Below are 27,086 nucleotides of genomic sequence, written 5' to 3'. Positions count from 1 at the left end.
TACGTGGCCTGGCATGGTGGGAACTAGGAAAGTTCTGAATTGCAGTGGGCTATGCAAACTGTATGTCCTGACTAGATTTGGCATTGGCATAGTGAGTCCCTGGGAACTGGTAGGGGCTGGAGCAGGGGAATGGGGAAGGTGTTGGGTGAGGACTGCTAAAGGACAGATGGACCAGCTCAGGTCAGAAATAGAGTGAGTCAGAGCTCCTTTGCCCATCAGTAGTGGGATCAGGCCTGTGAGGAGCCCTTTCACTGCCAACCACTGCCAGGAGAAATAGCGAGATCCAACCTTTAAAAGAAGGGCAGAGGGAGGACACAATACAATAGTTAACTATCATTTTATCAAGAGGTTCATATAACTGAAATGGTTAAGTAGCTATGCCATTACTGTAAACACTTAGCAGAACTCCTAAGGTGTTCAATCAGAATTACAGTGATGTATGCAATCTCCTAGTTTACCTTCTTTGAGTTAATCAGTTAAGTCAAATATATAGTAAATGCTTAACAAATGTTTGTTGAAGTGAAATAAATATCTCTTTAAGTGTCACATTATCTTGCTATTAATAAACATTTTATTATGTAATGAAAAAGTGCTGTGTATGAAAACTAATTCTTCCTTTAAAGTATTTTGTAGTATTGATCCTGTGAAGATATTTTTCAGGGTGGTTTTATTGACTGAATATTCAAATAGAGTCAGATCCATATTTTCCCATCACACTTATACAAAGCAGAAAAGTATTTATATAAAAGACTTTTTTTTTTTAGCTGCTTTGATTTACCTTCTGTTTAATCTCTCAAGTCCCCATGCAGATTTTGGCCTTTGAAAGTTAACAAATGGCTGGACATAGTCTCAAACGCCTGTAATTCTGGCTACAGGGGAGGATGGAACTGATGAATCTTAAGCTCAGGAATTCTGAACTGCAGGGAACTGTATCCTAACTAAGTCTGGTAAATCGGGCTCCCGTATGGTGAGCCACCAGGGGCAAGAGCCTTAGGGTGAGGGAGGATCACACTGACCCACCTGGAAGAGGGAATAGGTAGTGAGATTTAGGATTGGGCCTTTCAATGGCCTCTGAACTTTTAAACCTGGGTGAGGTAAAGAGATCTGGTCTCGAAAACAAAAAAAGTTAATAAATACATCACTGATTCCTAAAATAAGCTGAAAGCATGTAAGGCTTTGTTTTTGTAGAAGAGTAAAAGAAAAAGCTTTTTGGCAGGCTATAATCCATTGCTTACATTTGAAACACTTATTTTTTTCTTTTAAAAAGTATTTTATTTTTTCCAATTTCATGTAAAGACAATTTTCAACATTTTTTATAAAATTTTGAGGTCTAAATTTTCTCCTTCCCTCTTCACCTCCCTCCTCTCAAAGACAGTAAGCATTTTGATATAGTTTATATATACGTAATTGTGTAAAAAAAATTCCATATTAGTCATGTTGTATAAGAAGAAATAGAACAAAAGGAAAAAAACTGAAAAAAATTAAGTGAAAATAGTATCTTCAATCTACATTTAGGCTTCATCAGTTCTTCCTCTGGATGTGGACAACATTTTTGGAACACTTAAAATCACAAATTTTTCTTACCCTCAAATTTCCACTTTGGCTTAACCTTAAATCCATGTAAAGTTGCTGTATAGAAATTGACCTTATTCTCCTAGTTGCTGTTTATATACTTAAATTCAGTGGAAGTAAGGATGGCTAACTAACCTCTGACATTTCTTACCACCTCCTTTCTCTATAGCAATAGGGAATGCCTTTGCTGTTCTCAGCAATCCTGATAAAAGATTACGCTATGATGAATATGGAGATGAACAAGCAACTTTTGCTGCCCCCCAGGCCAGACCCTATACTTATTACCCAGATTTTGAAGCTGACATTACTCCAGAGGAGGTCTTCAATGTGTTCTTTGGAGGACATTTTCCTACAGGTCAGTAGTCTTGATGTACTATAGGCAAGGACACTTGGTCATCTTCAGTGGGTTTGAGAACCTGACTGGAAGATCAGTTATGCTTGTAGGATTGTACTCATGAGAAGTTAGAGATAGGGACTAGACCTGTTATTTTGTTGAGTAAAGTGAACTTCCAGATGAGAAAACCCCTCTCCCAATATAAATCAGCACTTTCTCTGTAACTTATTTGCCTAGAACAATGCAAGATTAAGTGATTTGACCAGTGTTACACACTGTCAGTGTCAGAAGTAGGACTTCTGACCAGATCTTTCTTGGTCAGAGACCATCTCCCTATCCTCTATGCCACAATGCCTCTCTCTGGAGGGTTAGAAGTTATAATCATTGTCCTGGAGCATTGGAGTTTGGACTGTAATACCTAGCTACTAAATGCTGAGGAGGTTAGGTGATTGTTATAAGTAGCTGCCAAAGTTATAAAATGGGGTTGTACACAACCAGTCATTAGTGAGAGAGCCACGACCAATGGTTCTTCATTCATAACCTGAAGGAGTATCCATTAAACTGTACTGTTTTCCTCAGTATAGTTTTTATAGGTTTTAAAAAAATACTCAAACTTGGGCCCAGTTCAGAGGCAAGGGAGCTAAGAAGGTTCACTTTATAGCTACATCACTTGGATTACTCTTCATTTCCAATGTGTAAAATATGGAAGAGTTCTTATTGAGCCTTTCTTAGAAGACTATTGAGAAGAATCATTAGATAATTGCAGTTACATTAAAGCTCACCATGAAGGGAGTCATGGACAAGGCAGGAAGGATGTTTGTTTGTTCTCTATGCTAATTTTTTTTTTAACCAGGAAATATTCACATGTTTTCAAATGTGACAACCGATGACACACACTTCTACCGTCGGCGACACCGAAATGAGAGGGTACAGACCCGGAAAGAAGAAGAAGAGGAAAAGCCTCAGGTGACTGATGAAAGAAGGGTTACTGTCTATAAATAATTATAATGAGTCAGCATTTATGGTCTATAAGAATGTTTTAAAATGTTCCACTAGACATATTTAGGAAGACAGGAAATACGTAGTAAGAGGACCCTGGAGGGTGGAGGCCCCAGTCAAATCTGAACTTTTCCTGTCCTGTGGCTAAGAAAAACCTATCTGCTATTCCACTGATTTCTGATATTCAAAGTTAATATTTGCCAAGGTAAAAGGCCTCTTCCTGTTCTCTTTTATTCCCATCCAGCTTACTCCTACACCTTCCGATTCCCTCTCCTCTTTTGCCTTCCTCTTCCATTGTGCCCTCCAGAATTCTTGTTCTATATTTAACAAAATCCTCTTCATTCCAGACCTCTTTCTTTCACACTCTTGCTCTTCTTGTACTCTTAGAAACCTAGCTCTTTTTGGAAGATGCTTCATCTCTGGCCTCCCACTCTGGTACTAGTTGCTTCTTCTTTCAAGTCATCCAACACAGTGGGCCAGGAGAGTCTTTCCTCTGCACTGCTACTTCCAGATCTCCCCTCTGCCCCATTATTCATCATTATCTCCTCCTTTGAGGCTCACCCTCTCCATCTCCATCACCCATTCCAGTGTCTTTTTGCTGTGATCCACTGCTACAGGACACTCTGCTGATTTTCTCAAAAAATTCAGAGGTTTATAGTTTTTCTTTATAGCCAAGCCCCTTCCCTCTTACTCCAGGACTTCCTATACTTGTTGAAGTCTCCCCAACATCCGTTCCTCCCAGCCTGTTAGTCTCAGCTCCCAGGACCTGTGTCTTTATTCTATCTCAGCAACTGGGATGGTCATGCCTTCATCTCACCCTCAAAACACCCAGGCCACCGTGTCCTCATCACTTGTGGTCTTCTAGACTCTCCCTGGCACCCCCACTTGGGGCACACTGCCCCTTACCACTGTCAGCTTCGTTTTTATTTTCTTTCTGTTGTATTTGTATTTCCACTACTTAGTACAGTACCTGTAACTTAATAAATACTTAATAACTTGACTATCTCCATAATCCCAAACTCTGAAATTTCCATCTGATTACAAATTCCTTTTTTTATTTGTACCTCTGTATCACTAAACTTATTTTTTCTCTTCACCACGAGCTTCAGTCTCTCTATTCCTCCCTCTTCTTCCAATCTATTATCCATGCTCTGTCTTTATAGTCCTCCTATCGTTAGCTTTTTTCTTCCAAATTTATTAATTTGTTTTCCGTTTTCAACTTCCATAAGTTCCAAATTTTCTACCTCTCTCTCCCCAAGATGGCATGCAATCTTATATGGGTTGTACACATACATTCCTATTAAACACATTTTCACATTAGTCATGTTACATAGAAGAATTAAAACTAATGGGAAAAACCATGAGAAAAACAAAACATAATAAAGGAGAAAATAGTCTCCTTCATTCCACATTGCGACTCCCTCGTTCCTTTGCTGAATGTGGATGGCATTTTGTATCATGGGTCCCCTGGAAATGTTTTAGGTCCTTGAATTGCTATGAAGGGCTAAGTCTATCAGAAACCCTCGCCCACTGTGACTATTACTGTGTATGATGTTCTCCTGGCTCTGCTCACTTCACTCAGCATCAGTTCACATAAGTCTTTCCAGGCTCCTATCGTTATCTTGATTCTGTACTTGACCAGTTCATCTGTACATTGTTTTCTACCCTTGAATTCCTTGGCCTTTGGCCACCTGTGCCCTTTCAGAACCCAGCCCTGGGATACCCTCCTCTGTGTCTTCCCTACCCTGATTGTTCCAGGAGGTGTGAGGTCATCTCCTGAGACAGAGAAATAAGAGGCTTTTTGTTGTTGGCAAATGGGGTGTCATCATAAGCTCTTTTCCCACACCTCAGACCTTTTTTCATCATTCCCCTTTCTTTCCTACTATTTTTCAATCTCTGATGAAGAGATAACACTTCTCGGTCCCTTCGCTTGAATCCTTTATCCTGTCCCTATCTATCACCTCCAGGGACTCACCCCTCTGATCATCCCATCTCTCTCTTCTCGAGTTTCTTCCAATTTTCCTTATCTGCTGGCATTTTCCCTGTATCTCCAAACAGGCCAAAGTCTTGCTTATCTTTAAAAAAGCTTCACTTGACCTTGCAGCTCCTCAGGTTCCTGTCCTAGTTATTTCTTCTTTCACAGCCAAGTCCTAAAAAAACTTGTTTGACTTCACTGTTTCTTCCTATTCATTTCCCAGTTACTTCTCAGTTCCTTGTACTCTCATTTCTGACTACATTGCTCAGGCAAAGTTGACCCCTCCAGCGTTATAAACCATTTCATAACTTTTTTTTTCAGTCCTTGGTTGTTGTTGTTTTTTTTTTTCAGTTTTAAGTGTTTACTTATCCCAGCTCTTGTATATTCTCTTTTTCCTGAGCTTCTGTGACACTGCTCTCTTTTGGTTGTCCTTCTGTCTCTTCGACTTTTCCTCAGTCTTCCTTTTTGGATCATCATCTATCTCTTTTCCCCCAACTGTGTGAGTGTCCCCCAAAGTTCTGTCCATGGCCCTCTTTCTTCTCTCTTTACTTTCTCTCCCTTGGTTGACTTTTTTACTCCCAGGAGTTCAGTTATCTTTTTGCAAATAACTTTCAGATCTTTATATCTACCCCTAAGTCATTTTTTGCAGAACTCTAGTCCTTACAATGCCAGCTTCCTGCTGAATATCTCCACCTGATGTCTCAACAGTATTTCAAATTAAGCATGCAGAAAACAAGACTGATTATTTTTTTTCCTTCTAAATCTGCACGTCTTCCAAACTCCCCTGCTTTTTGGAAAATCTGTCCTCTTCTAGTCAGCTAGTTTTATAACTTCCAAGACATCCTTATCTTCCCTTTCTCTCACCTGCCCTGCCTCCCCCTCCAATCAGTTTCTTAATTCTCTTTATTCTACTTCCACATAATTCCTTGAATCTGTTGCTGTCTTTCCATTCACATGCCCCAGTCCCTAGAAAAGACCTTCAATAACTTTAGCCCAGACTATTGTAGTAGCTTTCTAATTGGTTCCCTGCTTCCAATCCCTTCCTTTAGTCCATCTTCTATATAGTTGCCAAAATAATCTCACCTTGTCATTAGCCTCCTCAAAACCCGTGAGTGGATAAAGTACAAACTCCTTAGCCTGACATTTAAAATAAAGATTTATTTTAATTTCCAAAGCTATCCCTCACCTTTCCCCTCCCCAGCAAGCCATACCTTGCAACAATAATTAAAGAAGAAAGGGGGAAAAAAGCAACTCAGTAAAACTCACCATCTCTGTCTTCATCTCTGTCTATAGAATATTCTCTGTATGTGGATATGTAATATGCTCTACCTGGAGTCTCATAACTTTGCAGTGAAGGGAAGGAGGGAAACCTTGGCCTTTTCTCTGGACCCAGACTTGTTCACTTGTACACAGCATTCAGTGTCACTGTCCTGTTCTTTACATTTCCATTCTTGTAGTCATTCTCTGCGTTAGTCTTCATAAGTCTTTCCCTGCTTCTCAGAATTCTTCATATTCATTATTTCTTAAAATACAGCAACATCCCATTATATCTCCACATCACAATTTGTTTAGCCATTTCTCATTTCTATCCTGATATTTAAAACCCTTCACAGCCTGACTCCCACTTACCTTTACAGACATTTCTTGTTATTTCCCTTCATGCTTGCTCATGTTCCCGCCATTTTCAGCCAGCTGTTATCTTCCAGCTGTTACTAGAATTCAGTATTCCTTTTCCTGACTCTGTCTTTGCAAGGCTGTCCCTTGTCCCTTAAGGGCAATTCATCTTCCTTCCCACCTCTTAGAATCCTTGTCTTCAACTCAGGTATTTGTTTCTCTATAAACCTTTCCCAATCCCTCCAGTTTTTCATAGTCTCTCTCTTCTTAAATTACTCTGTATTTGCTTAGCAATGTGCAATTTGTATTCCCTCAGTTAAATATAAGCTTCTTTAGGAAGAAACCATTTTGTTTTTTCTTTATATCCTCAGCCCCTATCATAGTGTCTTGGTTTTGATAAGTGTTTAATAAATGTTTATTGAAATTTAATTGAAATAGCAGTATCACTGACCAATACATATCAAAAATTACCTCAGATTCACTGACTTGTGAGGAATCTCCCATGACCTTCAGATCCACTTGTGGGTTTTCTGGAGAAGGATCTGCAAAGCATTCCCTTAGCTGATTTTAAAGGAAGAAGATCTAGGGTCTTTGTTGAGTGTGTCGTAGTCCTCCTACAAATCCTTCAGTGAGCAGAATGCTACAAGGTCCCTGCCCAGGTTCCAGGTATCTTTTCACCATTTCATTTATATCAAGTGTAACCCACTTTGATATGTGAACTTCATGGTAGAGTTCATTTGTATTAGATTTTTTTGGCTTAGGAATTTAGAAGATTTGGAATTCTAGGCCTCTCAACCTTTTTCCCTGACTCTAAATTCACAAAGAAAATAACTCATTCTTTGTGTAGAATAATAATAAATGTATATTGAATTGAATGATAGGCTCAAGAATCATCATTTAGCTGACTAGACTAACAGGTGACCTCCCCATCCCCTGCCTTCCTTCTATCTCCTCTGACCTCTTTGCTGTAAATACCAGATGCTGGTAAAAAGCAAGCTGTACCTCTTCTTAAAACTAAATTCCAGTTGTTTATAGGGCAAGTATAGGATTCCTTTTTTTAAAATTGTTTATTGCTGCTTTTTATTTCTTATGTCAATTTTATTTCCAAATATATTTCTTCTCCCCTGCCTGACTAATAATCCCTTCTAACAGTATAGGGATAGAGACTAAACCTGTGAGTTCATTAATACAGGGAATTTTAAAGAGGAAACACATTTTCTTATGCAGGGCATCACCTTTTCCAAGAATTGCTTTGAGCACTTGAGAGGTTAAATTATCTGTCCATGAATCACATGACCAGGAAGTAGGTTTTAGAAGCAGGATTTGAATCCATGGCATCCTGTGCTATAATACTTCTCTGTAAAAAAGAATAAAAAGGCGTGGGAAAAAAGCATTTCAGCAAAACCAAGCAACACATGAGATCATAGGTCTCCATTTGGGAGGGACATCCAATCCCCTTATTTTACAGAGGAGAAGAATAAGGCCCAGAGAGGTCATTACTTGCTCAAGGTCAAATATTTCTAGAAACAAGATTTATACTCATTCATCTTACTTCAGAGCTGGTGGCCTTGGACATATTTTTTATTATGAACTTAGCAAATATGATTATTTCCAAATATGAAAAATAAAAAAGAGGTTTGTAAGCCATTAATTTCTGTTACATTCAGCATTTTTTAAAAGCACATTAAATTTAATGGAGTAGTACCAACACTGCCCACCTTATTGTCTTTAACTCCTTCTTTTTCTGTGTATTTTAAAAATATTTCATTAATTTTTTTGTCTTTCTTTTCTTCCTGTCACTATTGGTGACATCTCTGTCACTTTTGATTCACTGTACCAATCTCTTCCTCCCTTGGGATAAAAGCCCTCCTGTGTAACAAGCTGGCGTAGTTAGTCAAACCAATTCAAACACTGACCATATCTGAAAATGTGTGTCACTTCCTGTGCCTTCAGTCCATTACTTGGCTCTTTGGAGTCATTATCAGTTAATTCATTGATCAGAGTTCTTAGGTTTTTCAGAGTCATTTGCCCTTACGTTACTGTAGTCATTAAGGCAGCTTGGTGACTCGGTGTGCACTGGGCCTGAGTCAGATTCCCCATGTGACCCTGGGCAAGTCACTTAGCCTTAGTTTCCTCATCTGGAAAATGGGGATAATATTTACCTCTACCTCTCAGAATTGTTATGAGGATCAAATGGGATAATATTTGTATATTGCTTTGCATATTCTAAAGCATCAAACAAATGCTAGTTATTTGTTGTTGCTGCTGTTGTGGTTATCATATAAATTGTTCTGGTTCTATTCACTTGGCTCAACTGGTTTTTCCACTAACTGTGGACAGCAAATGTAATATTCAATACCAATAGTCCCCTGCAAAGAATGGAAGGAGATAACATTTTCTCAACTCTTCCCTTTGGACCAAAGCAAGTTTCAGATTTCCCAGCTTCTTTCTCCATGGTTTCCAGGTGTCTGAGGGTCTTCCATTTGGTGTCCAAAATCTTCCATGCTTATGACAGTTCCCTTTCCTTTTTGGATTCCTGGGATCATACTATTTAGAGCTGGGCAGGACCTTAGAGATCACCAAGTCCATCTCCATCATTTTACATGTTAGTGCACTAAAGCCAAGAGTGACCTACAATCACATAACAAGTGTAGGACCAAATGTAGAATTCAGATCCCCTAAAATTTGTGTTCATTTTATTTACCATTAATGTTCATGAAATGAGTAAGCATTTATTAAAGAGAAATTAAGTGTCTTTTGTAGAAAGTTAAGAGTGTAAAATAGTGAACGGAGTTTGAGTAGTCTTACTGGGCAAGTCAGTTTCCCCCTCTTTGGGCTTCAATTTCCTAGCCATAAAATAAAGAGTTTGTATCAGATAATCTCCAAAACCTCTTCTAGCTCTAACACTGCAACATAGTAGCAAGCTTAACAAGTTATCTTCTATCAGTATTTATTCAGTACATATTCAGTTTATATAATTATATCTGCTTATGATTGGAGTATGAAATTAAGGTTTAAATAGATATGAAAATAGATTTAACCAAAATACTTCTGCAGATAAATATATTGCAAGTTCTTTTTTAAACATGAGCCTACCAACTTTTCCTAATGAGAGGTAGCCTGGCATAGTAGATAAGAAGTTAACTTTAGACACACATACTTAATATATTGCCCTGGGCTAGTCACTTAATCTCTCTGTGCTCTAGGCAACTGAATACAGGATGCCAACCATAATTGGTAAAGGGAGTTTCCTCATCTAGAAGTTCGCTATACCAAGATACTACAGATCCAAGCTAATCTCTAACCTTATTTTTCCAATTAAGTATTTTTTGTTTTTGTAAAGGTAATGGTTACTCCAAATATCCTTCTCTTTTAGAATATGTATTCTGCATTTCTTCAGTTGCTTCCAGTTCTCGTGATTGTGATTATATCTGTTATTACTCAGCTGATGGCCACAAATCCTCCATACAGTTTATTCTATAAATCGTAAGTCAAATATTTTCAGTTTTTGTTAATGATAAGCGTTGGGGATGTGGGTAAGTAAAAGACGGAAAGACTCTGTCAATAAGTTAATCATTTAATTTCAGTAATTGTTTCAGAAAACAAAACTTGATTTTCAAAGAGGAAGCTTTGCAGTGAAATCCCCTACTGGAGGCATAATGTATAGAAGTAATCTAATTTTTAAGGGGATTATTTTGTTCTACAGTGACCCCCGCTGGGCAAAACAAAGCATGGCAGTGAATGGTCTCTGAAGGAACTCTCAAATTGCTCAGCAACTGAGAAACATAGACTGTGTGAGACATTATCTTGTTCAGTCTTCCCTTTTTAAAGCTGAGGAAAACGAGGCCTTGGGATCTGAAGGCAGGGAGGCAGCAGCATGATACAGGGATTGAATGCTGGAATTGGGGTCTGAGAATGACAGAATGTGAAGGTTGGAAAGGTCCTTCAGCTGGCTAAGTCTAATCCAAACACACAATAGCATAGTTTACCAAATGGTCATCTAGCATCTGCCTGAAGACCTCCAGGGAGGTAAGACCTGCTGCCTCTGGAGGTACTCCATTTCTACTTTGAGACAGCTCTAATGGTTAGGAAGTTTTTCCTGATTACAATAGCTTAAATGTGTATCTTTGTGAGTTCCACTCATTGATTGCTCTTGATTCTGCCTTCTGATGCCAGATAGAAAACAAAATCTTTCCTCCAAATACTTGAAGACACCTATTTTATGCCCCCTGAGCCTTCTCCTGTAGACTAAACATGATCCGTTCCTTCAGGCAGTCCTCATTTGACATGGATTCAGTACTCTTGCCCTCCAAGCTTTCTCAAATGTCCTTCTTAGATTGTGTTGCTCAGAGCTGAACAGATGAGGTCTAAAGAGGGCAGAGCACAATGGGGCTACCTTATTTCTAGATCTATGCAGTCCAAGATGGCATTGGCTCTTTTGACTGTAATACTGTAAAATTCCCAGATTTATTTTCAGCACGGTTATCTAACCGTGTCTTCCCTCATCTTAGTCTTGTAAAGTTGACTTTTTTTATACCCAAATGGAAGACCTTAAATTTATCAGTACTGAATTTTGTCATATTAGATTCAACCCAATGTTTTAGTTTGTCATGATTCTTTTAGAGCAAGTGTTCTTAACTGGTATCCAGAAACTTTTTTTTTGATAACTATTTCAATATAATAGGTTTCATTTGTAACTATGTATTTTGTGCATTTAAAAACATTCTGATAAGAAGTCAGTAGGTTTTATCAGAATGCCAAAAGAGTCCATGACAAAAAAGGCAAACTTCCATTTTAGAGCCTGAATCTGTCTTTCAATGTACTACCTTCTCAGCTATATGTTACCTGTAAATGTAATGAGTATGCCTTTATCTAAGTCAATCATAAAAAGTTTTAAACAGAACACTGCCAGTCACAAATCCTTGAGATATTAGACTACAGGCCTTCTGCCACCTTGACACTGACATTTAATAGCTACTTTTTTTTAGCTTGAGCTTGCAGTCAATTCTGAATGTATCTAATTGTATTATTATTTTCTAGTCCATATTATTTCATCTTCTCTGTAAAAATAGCATGAGATACTTTATCAGAAGCTTTGCTGAAACCCTAGGTAAACTATCCATGTTCTTCCCCTCATTGAATAGTTGAATAGTGTTATCAAAAATGGAATTGAGGTTAGACTGTCATGATCTGTTCTTGATGAAGCTGTTGTGGCTCTTTGTAATCATCACTTCCCTTTCTAGACAGTCTCTTTAACAATCCATTCTAGAACTTCTTAGGAAGTGAAGTCAAGTGCACTGGCCTATAGTTTGCAGACTCTGTACTCTTCCCTTTTTTTTGAAAATTGAGTCAATATTCTCTCGTCTTGGTTCTTGTAGTATCTCTTTCCCTGCCCTCTCAGCTATTACTGGCGGTGTCACAGCAGTCACATTGCCAGGTCTTTCAATGTTCAAGGATATACTTCATCTGGGGCAGGAGACTTGAATTCCTCAAGGACAGCCAGGTGCTTCATTACTGTCTCCTTACTTATCTTGGGCATTGACTCCCTGTTAGTCATTGTGGTTTTGTTGTTTCTGTTGCAGAGGTTACTCCCCTTGGCCAAGGAAAAGAAAACAAATAAGAAAGGAGCAGCTAATTGTCCTCTCTGCCCCAAACAAAGACCTTTCCTTTCTTTGATCCTCTTTTTTTCTTGTGCTTAGCTTCCCTTGCCAACCTCAGCTCATTAATTCTCCTGACAGTTTTTAAGGGATAATTTATGCTTTTTTCTCTGGTCTTATTTCCATCTTCTGTACATTTATCTTTTAACTTGCATTTAGTTGGTGAATTCCCTGTTTGTCCATATTAGTCTCTTTAGGTGAATCCCATGTTTTCTTCCTCACTGGAATTGTTTTCTTTGTGTCTTGAGAATTTCATTCTTGAGTCTCTCCCATCCTCCCAGTGATAGAGTAATTCAAATCCTGCTTTTATCACATATCACATGTGTGACCTGGAGCGAGTCACTTAACCTCTCTAGGCACTCAGTTTTCTCATCTTTAAAATGAGGGAGTTGTACCAGATGGGCTCTGAGGACCCTTCCAGCCCTATATAGTTCATTGCTCAAGCTTTCTCAGTGAAAGAGCACAGCCTAGAACCTGAGTCCCCTGCTTTCTTATCATCCAATGCTTTTTCTTTTATCATACTGCCTTCCTTCTCTTCAGAAGAGTGGTACATCTCCATAGAAATACATGGTTTGTGCCAATTTATTTGGGTGAAGACAAAGAGCAACTGTCACTCCATCCACTGGGAGAGATAGCCCAAGAAAGGAATCTTGGACAGCCGCTAGGGAGATGAGTCTAGAGTCCTGCTGCCATTTTGTGAAACATTTCCTTTTGTTTAGAACTGAGAAGTTAAACTTCAAGCAAAGTCCCGGTGAACAAGTTTAGGACTTGCAAACTTGCCATGTTACTATAACTTTAAATTCAGCTTACTGCCCTAAAAATGTGCTTTGGCAGCCTCCAAGCTCTTCATATTGACTTAGGCTGGTACTTCTGAATTGGGGGCCTTAGATTTCCATATTAGCGTTTCTCTACTTCCTCATGGTTGTTTGGTTCTGGTTTGGGTTCTGAGGAACCCTACTTTCCAAGCATCAAATGTGTAATTTAGATCCTTAGGAAGAGGTATGGCCTTGATAAAACTATTAAGTTTTCTTGCAGTTCTCTCCCAGTATCTCTTCCAGCTTTCAGGTGCTATTTTTTTCAGTCTCTTTGCTACTGATGCTGGATCAGTGCTACCTATCTGATTATTTTAATTAAAATGTTTTATCTAAATGACATTCTACTCTTATCACAATAAACCTTAAGGAGGTTCTAGTTTTAGAACCTCTTAAAGAGGATCTAGTTTTAAAGAAGATACTGACAAATAACTACACACATTTTCTGTCAATTTTGCTTTTAATGTGATCCCAATGTAGTGTAATGTACTATGGTCCCAGTTCCTTTATGAAATTGGAAGAATACAAATACTGTAATGGCACCCGTGTTGTGTTCTAATGTTGGTAATGATGTAGGCAGTAACTGTTGTGTGAAAAATGTTAAATGTCACCGACATAAATTGTTGTGAGAATCTTTTGGTAAGGAGACAGACTTGTGTGTATGTCCCTTAAATGTTCCCAGAGGCATATACACAATAAATATTATTAATGGCTTTGCTAACCTTTCGTCACGTCTCTGTGCTTTTCTCGCAGGTCCATGGGGCACACCATTTCCAGAGAAACAGAGAATCTGCAGGTGCCTTATTTCGTTGATAAACATTTTGAAAAAAACTATAAAGGGCCATCTCTGCGGGATTTGGAGAAGACTGTAGAAAAGGATTATATAGATTATATTCAGTCAAGTTGTTGGAAGGAAAAGCAACAAAGTAAGATGGGGCAGGGTTGGGGAGGGGGAGGGGTCTTTGTTTTGTTATCTTTACAAACATCTCCTCAGCATGGCATGGTGTACTCCAGCTTGAAACACTAGTCTTTCCTCTTAGTCTTTTTGCATCCCTCCTTGCTTCTTTTCCCCTATTTGAATGAGGGAAATGATAAGTCACTTGACATATAGGTTAGATAGATTTGGCCAGAGTAGTAACAGCAAGCATGGAAGTGCATACCTCACAGAGGCCACCTCCTGTACCCTTCTTGTCTCCCTGCCTTAGCCCTTTAAGATTTGCCTTTGTATAAAACTGAGAAGTTGAGCTAGAGAAACTCTGCCTTACCTAGCCCTAAGTTTATCTGATTCTTTGATTCATCCTTAGCACTCATTTCTTAAGAAATTTAGGTTTTATAAATTTGAAAAATGTTTTATTTATGTTTTTTTGTTTTTTATGTTGTAGCCAGTTCCCAATAGCATCCTCCCTTATCACAACCAAAGATAGCCTAGCAAAACAAACTAACATAGTGGTGGATCAGATGTTGAGGGGTTAGGGTAGTGGTGTTCAACCACAGGCAGAAGCCATATCTTCAATTCTAAGAACTGAATTTGTAAGTTTAGAAGGAAGAAAAGGAATTTAGAAGAGGATATAGGTCCCTTAGGCCCAAGAGGCAAAGGATATTGATTCACTTAAACAAAATGGAAATTAACATGTCATAAGTATACTTCATACTGTGTTTGTATCTTACGACATTAGCTTTAACATTTACAAACTACTTTTCTTACAACATTGCTGTGAAGTAGAAAGTGCAAGTATTATTATTATTCCCATTTTTCAGGTGAGGAAACTAAGGCTCAGAAAGGGAAAATGAATCTGCCTATGTTCACAGCAAATTCATTGTCACAAAGCCAGAACCTGGACCTTGAACCCATCTGACCCCAATGCACTTGACACTCTTCCACCCTGCCTTTCAAAGTCATTGTATTCCTTTTGCAAAATTAGAACAAACCCCCTTTCTTCCCTTAACCCTTCCTTTTATTCCTGTTGCCAAAAAAGAAGTCGCTGTGATGCCACCTCGGCTAGGTCTTGGTTCTGAGCCTGGTGAGGTCACATGTGACGATGGTTCTGCCCCTCACCAACTGCAGACAAAATTCAGGAGATAAGTGTATTTGGTTATTAGTTACAGTGAGTTCTAGTTCGTCCACACACCTTTAAAGATCTATTTCTAGTATTGGGGAATAGTCACTGCCTAGGACCCCCGCAGGAAATGCAAAGCTATTTACAAATGATGAGCAACTGTTCTGCTGCTCCAGCAGCAAGTACAGCTGAGGTGGTTAAAATTAGCACCAAAGAGGTTACAAAAATAAAGCAACTTCAGAACAAAGTTTGCTATTGACACAATGTTCTGTGGAAACTTTTTGGCAAAGTTAACTATTGTGTTTTGTAACCTTTGGGTCATTTTCTCTACTATTCCTTAAAATGTTTAACTTAAGAGTGGCTCATCTTTGGACTCCTGAGTAATCACTTACTGTAGCTGTTTAGCCCATTGGTGAATTTTTTTATCTTTATTTTTTTAAATCTGTACCTTAATGAATACTTAAAAAAAAAAAGTAAAACCAACAGAACTGGATGATTGTACAGGAAACATGGCCTTGTTCACTTTTCTTCCTAAACAGAGCTGAAAACCTGGAGACCTGGACTGTATAGCCCTAGACCTCCCCATTTATTTCCTAACTGAGGGTATGAATTTGGTTTTCACTGTGGTCTGGATCTGGGTTCTCTGACAGTCTAACCTCATCAGATGTATCATTCTGACAGCTGAGCCTGCCCAAAGTCCTCCAAATTTGTAAGCCCCTACATCTGAAAACTGAAAACAGCAGAGTATTCTTGGGAGTTGAGGCAATGACTTACTTCTCTTGTCTGTTAACCAGAGCCCAAGTTAGTTTGCCTGTGAAGTCTATCAAATATCCCATGTATTCTTTACCTAGTTGTTTGTGTCAGGGCATGATGAACATAAAGGGAGAATTTGGAAGAAGCTTTTGATCCCTGCTTTATTATCTTAGACCTGCCTCTTTTCTGTTATTTTAAAAGGAGTTGTTGCTTAAAAGATTAAATTTACCATGTTCATCATGTCAACCTTTTGCTCAGTGATGGGCCAAGAATAGTTTGGGGAGCAGCTTCTCTGTAAGTCTTATAATTGAACAGGAGCATTGTGAATTTGGTCTCCATATGAAACTTTGGATCCTAGATTGTTAGGAGCAGTCCATTGATTTGCTCCAGAACTATAAACCAAGGCAAGCCAAGGATAGAAGCTCAAGCCAAATAAAAGCTCAAGGAAATTGAATGGAGATGAAAAAGAAACAAAAGAGCCTGCTTCAGTTCAGATAATTTTGTGTTCCTTCCAATTGTCCAAGACTAGCATCAAACATACCTCCAAACCAAAGGAACTAAAGGTCTCAGTGGGTTCAGCAATGGTGTTCTGAATTTACTTTGCACACATTGCTGAAGATATCAAAAGAATGGAGTTAACATTTGACTGTTGAGAGAACCTTAGCAAAGGTATTTCATTTCATAGAGCCAAAAAATTGCCCTTGAAGGTCTGTCACCTGCAAGAGTTATTGTGCCAAGACAAGCTTAGTCTGATGGCCAATAATGCCAGACAAACAGAATTGGCCTCTGGAGCACATTGTTTTTGAACCTGGGAGACATAATTGCATGTCAAACAACTAGCTGAATTTGACTCATGTGAGATCTTCCGGACCATATGATCTGAGCCAGCTGTCATGGAAGGAAGCTTTCCACACATTGTCTACCTGTCACCTTCAAATCCTACACGTAATCAGTAATCAGTGCTCTTTGTTGTCCTGGGCCTCCCTGGGTGTCAGTAGAGCCATTGTGTGAGCAGAAGTGCTGTACAGCATTCTCTGTTTATGAAAACTTGTTTAAAAGTCAATGCCCAATGCTCCCTATGGCTGTTTAACCTCTATTAATGTATTAATTCTTGTTTCCAACAGTTTGTTAATTAATTAGACTGGTGCCTGTTTTTCATAGAGAAAAACCAGTCTTTCAGTATGAAGACTGAAAGGGAATAGATTTATTTCAAAATGAATAAGATAGGATTTTCACAGGATGATCCTTTAAAAATAGCATAGCTGTTTTATTTCAGAAGCTATCCATTCAGCATGAGCAAACACTGCTCTAGTATTGCATTTGACCCCTTTCTCAGAGATTCTCTTCAGGAATTTTATCCTAAAAACATGTCTTAGAAATAGTAAGAAATTATGAAAATTGAATATAACTCAAACACCAAACCATGGAAAACAGCAAAAATGTAATCTAGTTTTCAACAGAGCAGCCTTCACCAACATCTAAAGAAAGCGCACCAAGCAATCAAAAATCATGGTATGCGAATTAGTTTACTTTTTTATTTATGAGTTGTGTGCTCTATAAGTAGAGAGAACTGAAAAATATCTCTGCCAACCCCTGAGCCTTCTTATATCTTGGATAGTGGCTCTGCATCAGTTAGTATGTGTAAGTTAAGATCCAAAAAAAAAAATAGAGGAAGGAATGAAGCAGCTGTCTTGGTATCAGACAGCAGGACAGGGAGAGTGAGCCGTTGTTCTCTTCCAGATTGTTATCTGAGTAACATTGGAGGACATAGTTTTAAATATATTCTCTTGCTGTGCACATGTGAGTTCCATAAGTCTGTTGCCAAATGTTAGATTGATGATAACTAAACCCATTGCTTTTCTGACTCAGGACCCAAAACCACAAGCAGAACTTAAGGAAAGAAATAGTTCATTAAAATACAAATTGGTCTTAATTCAGTGCAAACTAAAGTGAGTTCCAGGGCCTTGACTCTCTGCTTTTTAACTGGTTCTCTCTTTCACTTTTCAGAGTCAGACTTGACAAACTTGGCCAGACTATACCGAGATGAACGCTTGAAACAAAAAGCTGAGTCACTGAAACTTGAAAACTGCGAAAAACTGTCCAATCTTATTGGCCTCCATAAAGGTGGTTGAAGGAATTATAGGCGGGTCACACAAGGGCATGAGTTTTTCTTAGTTGTTCCTATTTATGTTACTAATTCCATTTTATAAAAGAAAATTAGAAATTCAACTCCATTTTCATGGCTTGCTAAAACTCAAGTGGACAGAGCTGAAAACAGTTGAGCCGTACAGACAGTTTCCAATCTTCCCATCATCCTTGGTGTGGTCTGACTCCAAAGGCCAGTGACAGTTCAACTAAATTGATTTCTTGGGTATAAGTATTTGATTTGACACTAGTCCCACACCATTCCTGACTACCCTCTGAGGACTTTGTTCCAGAAGTAGAACCAAAACACATTCTCTTATCGGTGGATAAGTGTATCATCCAGAAATAAACAGCCACCATTTAGTCCCGTGCCAGACACAAGCTTTATAGCTTTAGTTATTTATAGCTCATACAGCAAATAGTACTTTTCTGTCTGTTGGAGATATTATTTCACCCCCAGATCACCAGATAGAACATGTTTAAAGTGAATTCTTCATTATTCCATGGCTATGAGAAGGACATGCTTAAAGGAAATAAAATGAGATGATAGATGTAAAGCACTTTGTAAACTGTAAACATGTCCTCATGTCCTATTATTATTACTGTTAATAGTAACACAGAAATAATTCTAATCTCTCTTTGTAGCTAGCAGTTTTCACACCCCATTCTTTTGATAGAGTTGCTGACATTAGCAACACAACCTGATTTGAATTTTATTCTACTCTCCTTTGGTTTAGGTTTCAGTGTACTATGACATTGCCAAAAACTTAGCAATAGATCGGAGACCAAAGGTGGTTCCAGGCAGTTATAATTCACAGATTGGCTCCTAATTAAGAGTTGACTTACATTGCTCCTAAAGAACAGGATATCTCTGGACCTCAGGTACTACATCTCTAAAATGAAGGGGTTGGATTAAAGACCTCAAAGGTCTTTTCTGACTCTAAGTCTATAATCCTATGTGCTCCTGCATATTTCAGTACAGACAAGTACATGGTGAAAGTTCCCTCTTAGGAACTTAGGTAACATTCAAGTAGAATTTCTCAACCTTGTTTAGACGTATGAAAGTTAAGATTGAAATGGAAAGATTGCCGGTTAGCAGAGCTGTATTTGAGAGTAGAGCGTTAGAAAGAAAATGGAGTATAAGCTGAGCTGATGCAGACTGGATTGAAAGAGTGGAAGAATCTTTCCTTAAAATCTTTGCTCCTTGTGCCCTGTATGCCATTTGTAATGGTTCTCCCTTCAGTATCATTTCACAGCTTGCCTTTAATCTAATCAACAGGGCGTCTCTCCACAAGACTCTTACAAACTAAAGAAGAGATTGCACACAATCCTCTCTCTTCCAGAAAGCACTTCTCTTGATGATGGAAAAGCACTTCATTGAACATAGTCATATGGTTCCTCATCTTCCTATCAAGATACTCATTAAGGCAACTAGGTTCTTACTTTCTTAGGACTAGGACTGAGATTTCCATTTGATGATCACCTGTTTTTAGAAATGGAAAGAAAGAGATGCCCATGGCTGTCCCTTCCAAAGTGAAAGTTCCTTTTTTCTATGTTCCAGGAATCTAGGAGTGGGGTCTTGAATTCAACAAAGGATAGGCCTGGATCACAGGGCTTTGGTCTCTGAGGAGCTGGAAAGTGCCCACAAGAAGGAAATTTATAATCCTTCCTTTGGCTTTCCTTAGATATGTTTTCAAGACTCCGTGGAAAGGTTTTGAAACCCTGACACTCTGGTTTAGTGCAATATATTTGCCACCAAAAAATTCTTTGTTGGAGAGGATGAATACTTTTCCAGTCACTTTCAGAAATAGTGTGGCTTATAGCTGCCAAGAGTAAGGAAAAGACAGAAAAAAAAAGAGAAAAAAGGAATAAACTGTTTCAGATACTGCTGATACAGATACAGATACTTTTAGATACAGATACTCTAAAGAGTCAAGTAGTTTACTTTGGAGGGTATAACCTCAGGATCCCACTTGGTGTTTTGGGGTGCTCTTTGAAAGTCCTTGACAATTCTTTCAGAAAAATCTATACTATAAAATTTGTATACATTCAAGGAGGACTGAGGAAAATTGAGCTTCCTCTATATCTTGAAATTAGAGTTCTCTTTTCTTCTGATTTTTCCTAGAAATCAAATTAACATGAGAGACCTTGCTCTGAATGTTTATGAATAACATAGACATTTATTTGATGGAGTCAGAGATAAGTTATTTGTGAAGCTGTTGAATAAAAGCAGTGTTAATACCCAATACATACCAGAGGCATATATGTTTTTATAGCACTGATAAGAGTGTTATATTTCTTAGTAAAGCAACACAATTACATTTGATTTTTCCCAAGGGAATAGTTAGTTTTTGTTTTGATCCATAACTGGTTATCTCCATTATAGTGTTACATGAAAATTTTCCTGTTTGTATTTTAGTTAAACCATCTGCATGACAATGTCTGCAATGACTTTTGGAGTAGTCCCTAACGGTATTAATATTGCAGGTGAGGACCATGATGCTTCCTGCTGTAAAGACAGGACAGATAGTTCTGTGTACTGTTTCTATGTAAATTATTGTGGGTTTGAGACATGTGTGGGTGGGTTGAAATGGTACTTGGCTAAGGTGGAGACCACTGTGCTAAGTTGTTTTATGAATGGAACATATATGCTTCTTTCTCTTTATGTACCATGCTGAGTTATGGGGGGAGGAAAGGAAAATCTTTCTTGCCTCCAGAGGAATTCATATCTTGGGAAAAGAAAAGTCACCTCAGGATCAGTCACCTGCTTGCTGAAAAGCTCCAGTCTGCCCATTAGGCCAAACCTGAAAGCTACTGACTTTCCTCATGATCACCTACCTGAGCATTACTACCTGATAGAAGGGACCAGACAAGGAATGTCACTGAATAAGGCTTTTGTTTCCTGAACTGCTAGGAACTGCATTGAATCTTGAGCCACACAGGTATATAGGAAGCACTTAGTAGCTGAGATAAACTCTGTATTTTAATGGTCATGAAACAAAAGAAATACTTCCTTAGTGATTATGGGAATGTACACTAAACACAGAAACACACTCTTCCATTAAACTGTGGCTGAACATCAAAGTTCTTTGTCTATGCATGCTGTAATACCTTACAGGAACTATAGTTTATTTTGAATTTATTTTAGACTCACTGTTCATTTAAGATGCCAGCTTAGCATCCAAGCATTTATTTTCTGAGAGTAACATTACCATTGGTTTAAGATTTTTAGGCCTGCATTGTATTTATTCTAGCAAAGAAATGTTGACTACTCATAACTGTTTGCCCGTTCTTTAAAAATTGATTGTGCCATTTGGATGTGCCTCTGTAAAATGTTCAGAATTAAAGTTATGAATGCTCTCAACATCATTACCTGGTTGAAGTTGAAGTTCACAAGGATCAAGTCAGCTCAAAGTTGACTTTAAAAAAGTATTAACTTTCAAAATTTTCCTTTACAAATTTTTTTTTAAACTGCTGCCTTTTGTTTTCACATCATAATCATTTTCTCTTTTACTGAACCCTCTCTCATAATTCAAGAAAATATATAAGGAAAAGTAACTGACAGAGAGATCCCATGTGCCTATGAATACCACATTCTACATCCTTAGATTCCTATATCGAGAAGATGGTCACTGTGATCTTTTGGATGTCTAAGACTGATCATTATAATTCATCACTTTGACTACCTGTTTTAGTGCTTTTGCCTTTACATTGTTTCCACTGCTTCCTTTCCATATATAAGTCATCCCTCGACATTCTCAAGGGTTAAGAGTGCAGGACCACTGTAAATGTGGGAAACCATGAAGAACTCTAGGCCCCGCCCCAAATCTTTATTTTAAATAATTCTGCTCATATTTTAATTAACACACAAAACAAGTAAAACAGTACACTGAACCAATAAAAAAAAGTTGCAATTTCTCCTGGACAGAGATTAGTATCTTACACGCCATGAAGAGTCTTCACAGCCACGGTGTTGCTGCGGCAACTGCTTCACGATTTCCTTCTATGAAAAGTGCAAGATTCAAAAATCACTGTGGGAGAAAATCACATGACTTGAGTCTGGATGGTAAAGAGACAAAGCAGAGGCGTAGCCCATAGTTTTTTAGTGCACTGAGTCTTTTAAATTCATATGTTTATGAAAATTTGTGTATGTATGCATGCTTATGGTAGTAGATGATAAAATAGATTAATAATATATAGTGTTTATGCATTTATAACTTGCTAATTTTTTTTTAGCTTTCTTTACATATATGCATTGCCTTTGATTTTTTGCAGTACACATAAATCTCCAAAAATTCTCATTTGATTATCGATGACCAAATGAATAATCAAAACCTGGAATGTGAGACCCATGAATGTCAAGGGATGACATACATACATATATATGTATATATACACATGTGGTATATATTGCCGTAGGATAAAAGTTCTGAAAAACCTAGGTACTTCCATCTTGATTGGTTGCATTTGGCTTAAGCTCAGTTCTTAGGAGTGGAGTACATTTTGATAAAGAAAAATAAAAAAGCTTTCATATAAATAATCAATGGCTCTACACTTCATCTTTTTTTTTCTCTCTGTGCTCCCTTTTGTCTATGGCATTTATAGGTACCCCTTGGTGGCACTCAGAAGCAGAGTTTGCTGGCTTTCATTCCAGTTATCCCTTACTGGCTGATGTCATTTTTTTCTGCTTATAACAATATCAGTATTGGCAGAATTGCCTATTCCTTATTGAGTTTTTCTATCAACCAGCAGCTGCTGTAGTTCATCAATCATTTGCAACCTATCTGCAGATCAAAACTATATTTAACACCAGTAAATCAATGTCATCTCCGCTCCCTTATTCAGAGAATTTGGACTCATTCCCAATGGGCCAATATTGAGGAAAGTCTTGTTCTAAAAATATAGCACATAGTGTGATTGGGCTCTGTACAGAGCTACAGCGGTGTAAAGGATATTCATAGTACCCATTATTTAAAGAAGATAGGAGAAGGAGACTATATAACATATTAATATTTTTGGTAGAAGGCAGGTGGAATGGAAATATCAGTAAATCAGGTCCCTTGGACATTTACGAATTGATTTCCTTTCATCTCAAGAACATGCATAGAAATCCAATCAGTAACTAGAAAGGATACAGCTATTACTATGACTGGCATATGTGCAAAGTGCTTTACATTAATTGGCTTGGGAATATAATGCTTGACACGTAGTAGACACTTAATAAAACTTTGTTGACTTGTTGACATATGATCATAACAGCTCTTGAAGCAGACATTACAGATATTTTTATCCCCATTTTATAAATGAGGAGATAGGGCACCTCACCAGGTTAAGTGATTTGTCTGAGGTCATACCATTAGTAAGCAGCAGAGCCAAGATTTAAACTCAGATCTGACTACAAATCTAGTACTCTCTTTTTAGACCTCAGATGCCTGTAGAGGTTTAACAGTACTATACAGATACACAGCCAACCTTGGGGGTTATTATTATGACATCATATTCTTGCTTTGTGATGTTATGTTCCCTAGATCTGTGATTGGCTGGTAAAGATATGTGTTGTGATGCATGAAGTTGGGTATCTATGAGACACCCTCTTCCCTCTCATCAGACTAGGAATATATTGTATGACCACACTGGCGTGCAGGGGATACAGGAATAGGTTTCTTCCTTGCTCATCACTCCCCCCCCCGTCACACAGGCTGCCGGGGTACAGTGCTGTCCAAGTTTTTGGCCCAGGTAAGTAAATAGAAAGCAGAAAGTGAGTTGAGTTGAAATGATTGCCCAGAGGATACAATATGGTGCTATGATGGATTTGGGATTTTCACTGGTATGAGATGTTTCCTTCATTAAGTGCATATTACAACCTTCTATTTTTTTTATCCTATGTAATTCCTTTAGATACTCTGTAAAGGATCTACCTAACTCACTGAGGATTTTTTCAAGGTTGTTTTAATATTTCAGATAATGGAGCCTTTAAAAATAAATGACAACTAATTTTTAAAAATATATATTTCAGATAATGGGTTTGTACCTGGAATCCTTTTCTATATATGACAGATCCAACCTCTTATTTTGGTCATACACATCCTTCGTAATGCCTTTTATAGTAACTGTGTGCAAGTTATCATTGGTAAAATGCTGCAACCATTAAACCAAGCATTCCTGTAATTTAGGTCTTCTGAGATCATGGTGTTACATGATCCTCATCCACATGATAGCACTCACTGACAGAGTACTATTGTTTAAAAAGATGGGTTTTCTTTTTTAGATTTTTTTAAAGATGGTTTATTTCATGGCAGCAAAATAGCTTGAGGTCATTGTAAAATGCTGGTGGACCACTTAAATGTGGTCCAAGTTCATCTTCATTTCTGTGTACACCCTAAGATCCATTTACACAGCACCTGTCATGCATGCACATGTGCACACATGGACTAACTTATTGGGCTGTCCATACACAGCTTGTCAGATCTGACCAATGTGCATATTTTAGCCATGTTGTTTTTTTCAGCATCAATGGCTTTGCTAACTTATTAATATATTAAGAGCTTTCAAATAAAAGCTTTGACTTTCAGATAACTGTTTCTTAGTAAGAAGGCCCTGTAGTGTTCCTTATGTATAGCTAGCTGTCTTCTGTGACACTGGCAAACACCGTAAGTGAGCATAGACTGTTTTTACCTTAGGTGATGATGCATATGTTCTCAATGTATCACTGGGTTTGCATTTACATCTGAGGTTGCATTTGCCATAGAATCCTGTGTAATTTTAATGTGTGGAAGACATATTTCGAGGAGAGCTTTTAAGGTAGCTTTTTTAAAAACTGAATCAACAAAAGGCAGAGTGAGATCTTAAGAGTCTCTATACCTTTAAGCTGTGAAAGTTGGGTTTTGTGGTAGAAAATCATCTTTTAAAAAGCCTACCAGTTCCATTTTTGTGTTTTCATGAAAGATGTTTGATTTTGATTGTTTGGCTAAGACCATTCTTGTAAATAATTTATGCCAATAGGTGAGGAGTTAGGTAGTTGTCTTGGCAGTTTCTTCTCTGCCACTTTTTTATTATAACTAACGTTTACATTGTACTTCTAAAGTTTGAATTATACTTTAATCCATTATTTCATTTGAGCCTCATAATCATCCTATAAAAGGTAAATGCTGCAGACATTATTCACATTTTAGGGATGGGGAGAAGTTAAATGACTAACCCAAGGTGACACAGTATCTAAGGCAGGATTTAAGCACAGGCGAATTTCTTGATTCCAAGCTTAAATTACTTTGATTGGCCTGTGCTACTCTCCCATATTGTCTAAGAGCTTTTCTATTTTTTTTTAATCTTGTGACACATTTTGAATTTTTGATCCTTGAGTACCTTTAAAAGTATGTAGCCTTCAGCTCAGATTTCTTCAGTAAATCTCTGGTCAGGTCCAACAGCAGCTATTCTCAACTTCATCTTAAATACCATTGCCAGTATTTAATAGGAATGTACATGTACAGCCTATATAAGATAGCATGCTGTCTCAGGGAGGGAGGGGAAAAAAATCTAAGCTATATGGAAGTGACTGTCAAACACTGAAAACAAATAAAATAATTTTATTAAAAAATATCATTGCCATTTCAGAGGTGTGCTAGGACATAAAGAAGCCCAGATCTTCCCCTACCCCCCCCCCCCCAAAATCAATAGAATTTAGAAATGCACCAGTCAAAAAAAAATAAGAATGCTCTGTAGACTCCACCTGTTCGAGGTATCCACAGAAGACTACTGGAATCTTTTGGTAGCTGATACATATGCCAGGGTAGTAGAGCCAAGAAAGCAAAGCATTAGGATAGCCCTGAGGGGCTCCAGGAAGATCCAGTTTCAGGAGAAAGTGCCTGGTCAAGGATCATCCCAGGCAAACCTGTGGCTGCACAAGGGCACTCAGCCCAAGCTCAGAGGAAGGAGGAAAGACCTAGGTAACGGAGAAGTTCTGGAATGAGCCCAATCTGGAGCTAAGCTGGGAGGAAATATTTCAGGCAAAGCCTAAGGCAGGGAGGTGATGCTTGAGTCCTGTGGCAAGAGACTTCCACCCCTGGAAGAACCCAATAAACCTTGCAGCCCTGGAGTTCTTGAAGAAGGACTTTTTTTTTTTTGGCCACCAGACTCATGGGCAGGTTCTGCCCATGTTTCAGAGCTTGATCCACTTTCCAACTAGATCACTGAGGCTGATGAAACAAGCAAAGAAAAATCTGTATACCAAAAGGAAAAAATATCCTGGGTATGAAAAATGTCCAGGGAGCAAAATCCTAGGAATATATATGTGTGTGTGTGTGTGTGTATGTATATATGTGTGTGTGTGTATATGTATATATATACATATATATGTATATATATACATATACATATATATGTATATGTGTGTGTGTGTGTGTGTGTGTGTGTGTGTGTGTGTGTATATATAGGGACGCCACAACAAACTCAACAGGGTCAGGTGACAAAGATGATAAGAGTACTTGGAAAAACTGAAACAAGAGGTCCAAAATAAAATTTCTATGAAGGAAAAAAATAGCAAAGAGGACTGTGGAAAATCTCAACCAAGAATTGAATGCCCTGAAAATTAGAGCGGCCCCTTCTTCATACATGCATTTGGTGTTAGAGGCTGAAGGGGATGCTTTGTTTGCCTTCCGGCTTCACCTACATGTGCTCCTGGAATCATGTGGGTTCAAGAGTGGGGAACCTGCAGCCTCGAGGCCACATGTGGCCCTCTAGGTCCTTGAGTGTGGCCATTTGACTGATTCCAAACTTCACAGAACAAACCCCTTAATAAAAGGGTTTGTTCTGTAAAACTTAGACTCAATCAAAAGGCCATACCCAAGGACCTAGAACAGCTTCCCCACCCTTGGCTTAGTTCTTTGCAGACTCCTCTTTTCCTTCTGCTGCTGTTTGCTGTTTGGATATTGCTTACAAATACAATTTGCACTCTAGTCCCTGTCTCTGCCTACCACATCTCTCTAATTCTTCTGACTTCGGTGCACTTAGATATACTGTTCCTTACATAGCTGGTACTTTCTATTATTGGACCAATCTTCAGGACCTTTCCAACTTGGTAGAATCTGCCAGAACTTTGATTCTACTGACATTCTACTGAGGTACCCAGAGTCACCACCAGATCACAATGAGCCACCAGAAAGAATAAGACCT

The 27,086-nt window shown here is 38.3% G+C and overlaps 2 protein-coding genes and 1 long non-coding RNA gene across 4 annotated transcripts in view; 2 read left to right on the top strand and 1 right to left on the bottom strand.

The window, feature by feature from the left end:
* Positions 1–22,462, top strand: part of DNAJC18 (DnaJ heat shock protein family (Hsp40) member C18) — a 32,793-nt gene extending 10,331 nt beyond the window's left edge. For both annotated transcript variants that reach the window (XM_072630456.1, XM_072630457.1), the window contains exons 4-8: positions 1,742–1,927; positions 2,760–2,872; positions 9,871–9,980; positions 13,717–13,889; positions 17,781–22,462. In XM_072630456.1, the coding sequence (XP_072486557.1) occupies positions 1,742–1,927; positions 2,760–2,872; positions 9,871–9,980; positions 13,717–13,889; positions 17,781–17,905 (707 nt within the window). In that variant the 3' untranslated portion in view covers positions 17,906–22,462. The remainder of the gene's footprint in view (positions 1–1,741; positions 1,928–2,759; positions 2,873–9,870; positions 9,981–13,716; positions 13,890–17,780) is intronic.
* LOC140518361 (uncharacterized) overlaps positions 6,892–27,086 on the bottom strand; it is a 24,505-nt gene continuing 4,310 nt past the window's right edge. The window contains exons 2-3 of the long non-coding RNA XR_011971907.1: positions 13,686–13,829; positions 6,892–7,851 (exon numbers count right to left, since the gene is read on the bottom strand). This is a non-coding gene — a long non-coding RNA (uncharacterized lncRNA). The remainder of the gene's footprint in view (positions 7,852–13,685; positions 13,830–27,086) is intronic.
* Positions 23,519–27,086, top strand: part of SPATA24 (spermatogenesis associated 24) — an 18,040-nt gene continuing 14,472 nt past the window's right edge. The window contains exon 1 of the mRNA XM_072630472.1: positions 23,519–23,654. The gene's annotated coding sequence lies outside the window, so the exon portion shown is untranslated. The remainder of the gene's footprint in view (positions 23,655–27,086) is intronic.

This window comes from Notamacropus eugenii, chromosome 1 (genome assembly GCF_028372415.1).
Source record: "Notamacropus eugenii isolate mMacEug1 chromosome 1, mMacEug1.pri_v2, whole genome shotgun sequence".
NCBI classification, from domain to species: Eukaryota; Metazoa; Chordata; class Mammalia; order Diprotodontia; family Macropodidae; genus Notamacropus; species Notamacropus eugenii.
Note: the sequence above shows the minus strand (reverse complement) of the source record. Positions and strands in the feature narration are given on the sequence as shown.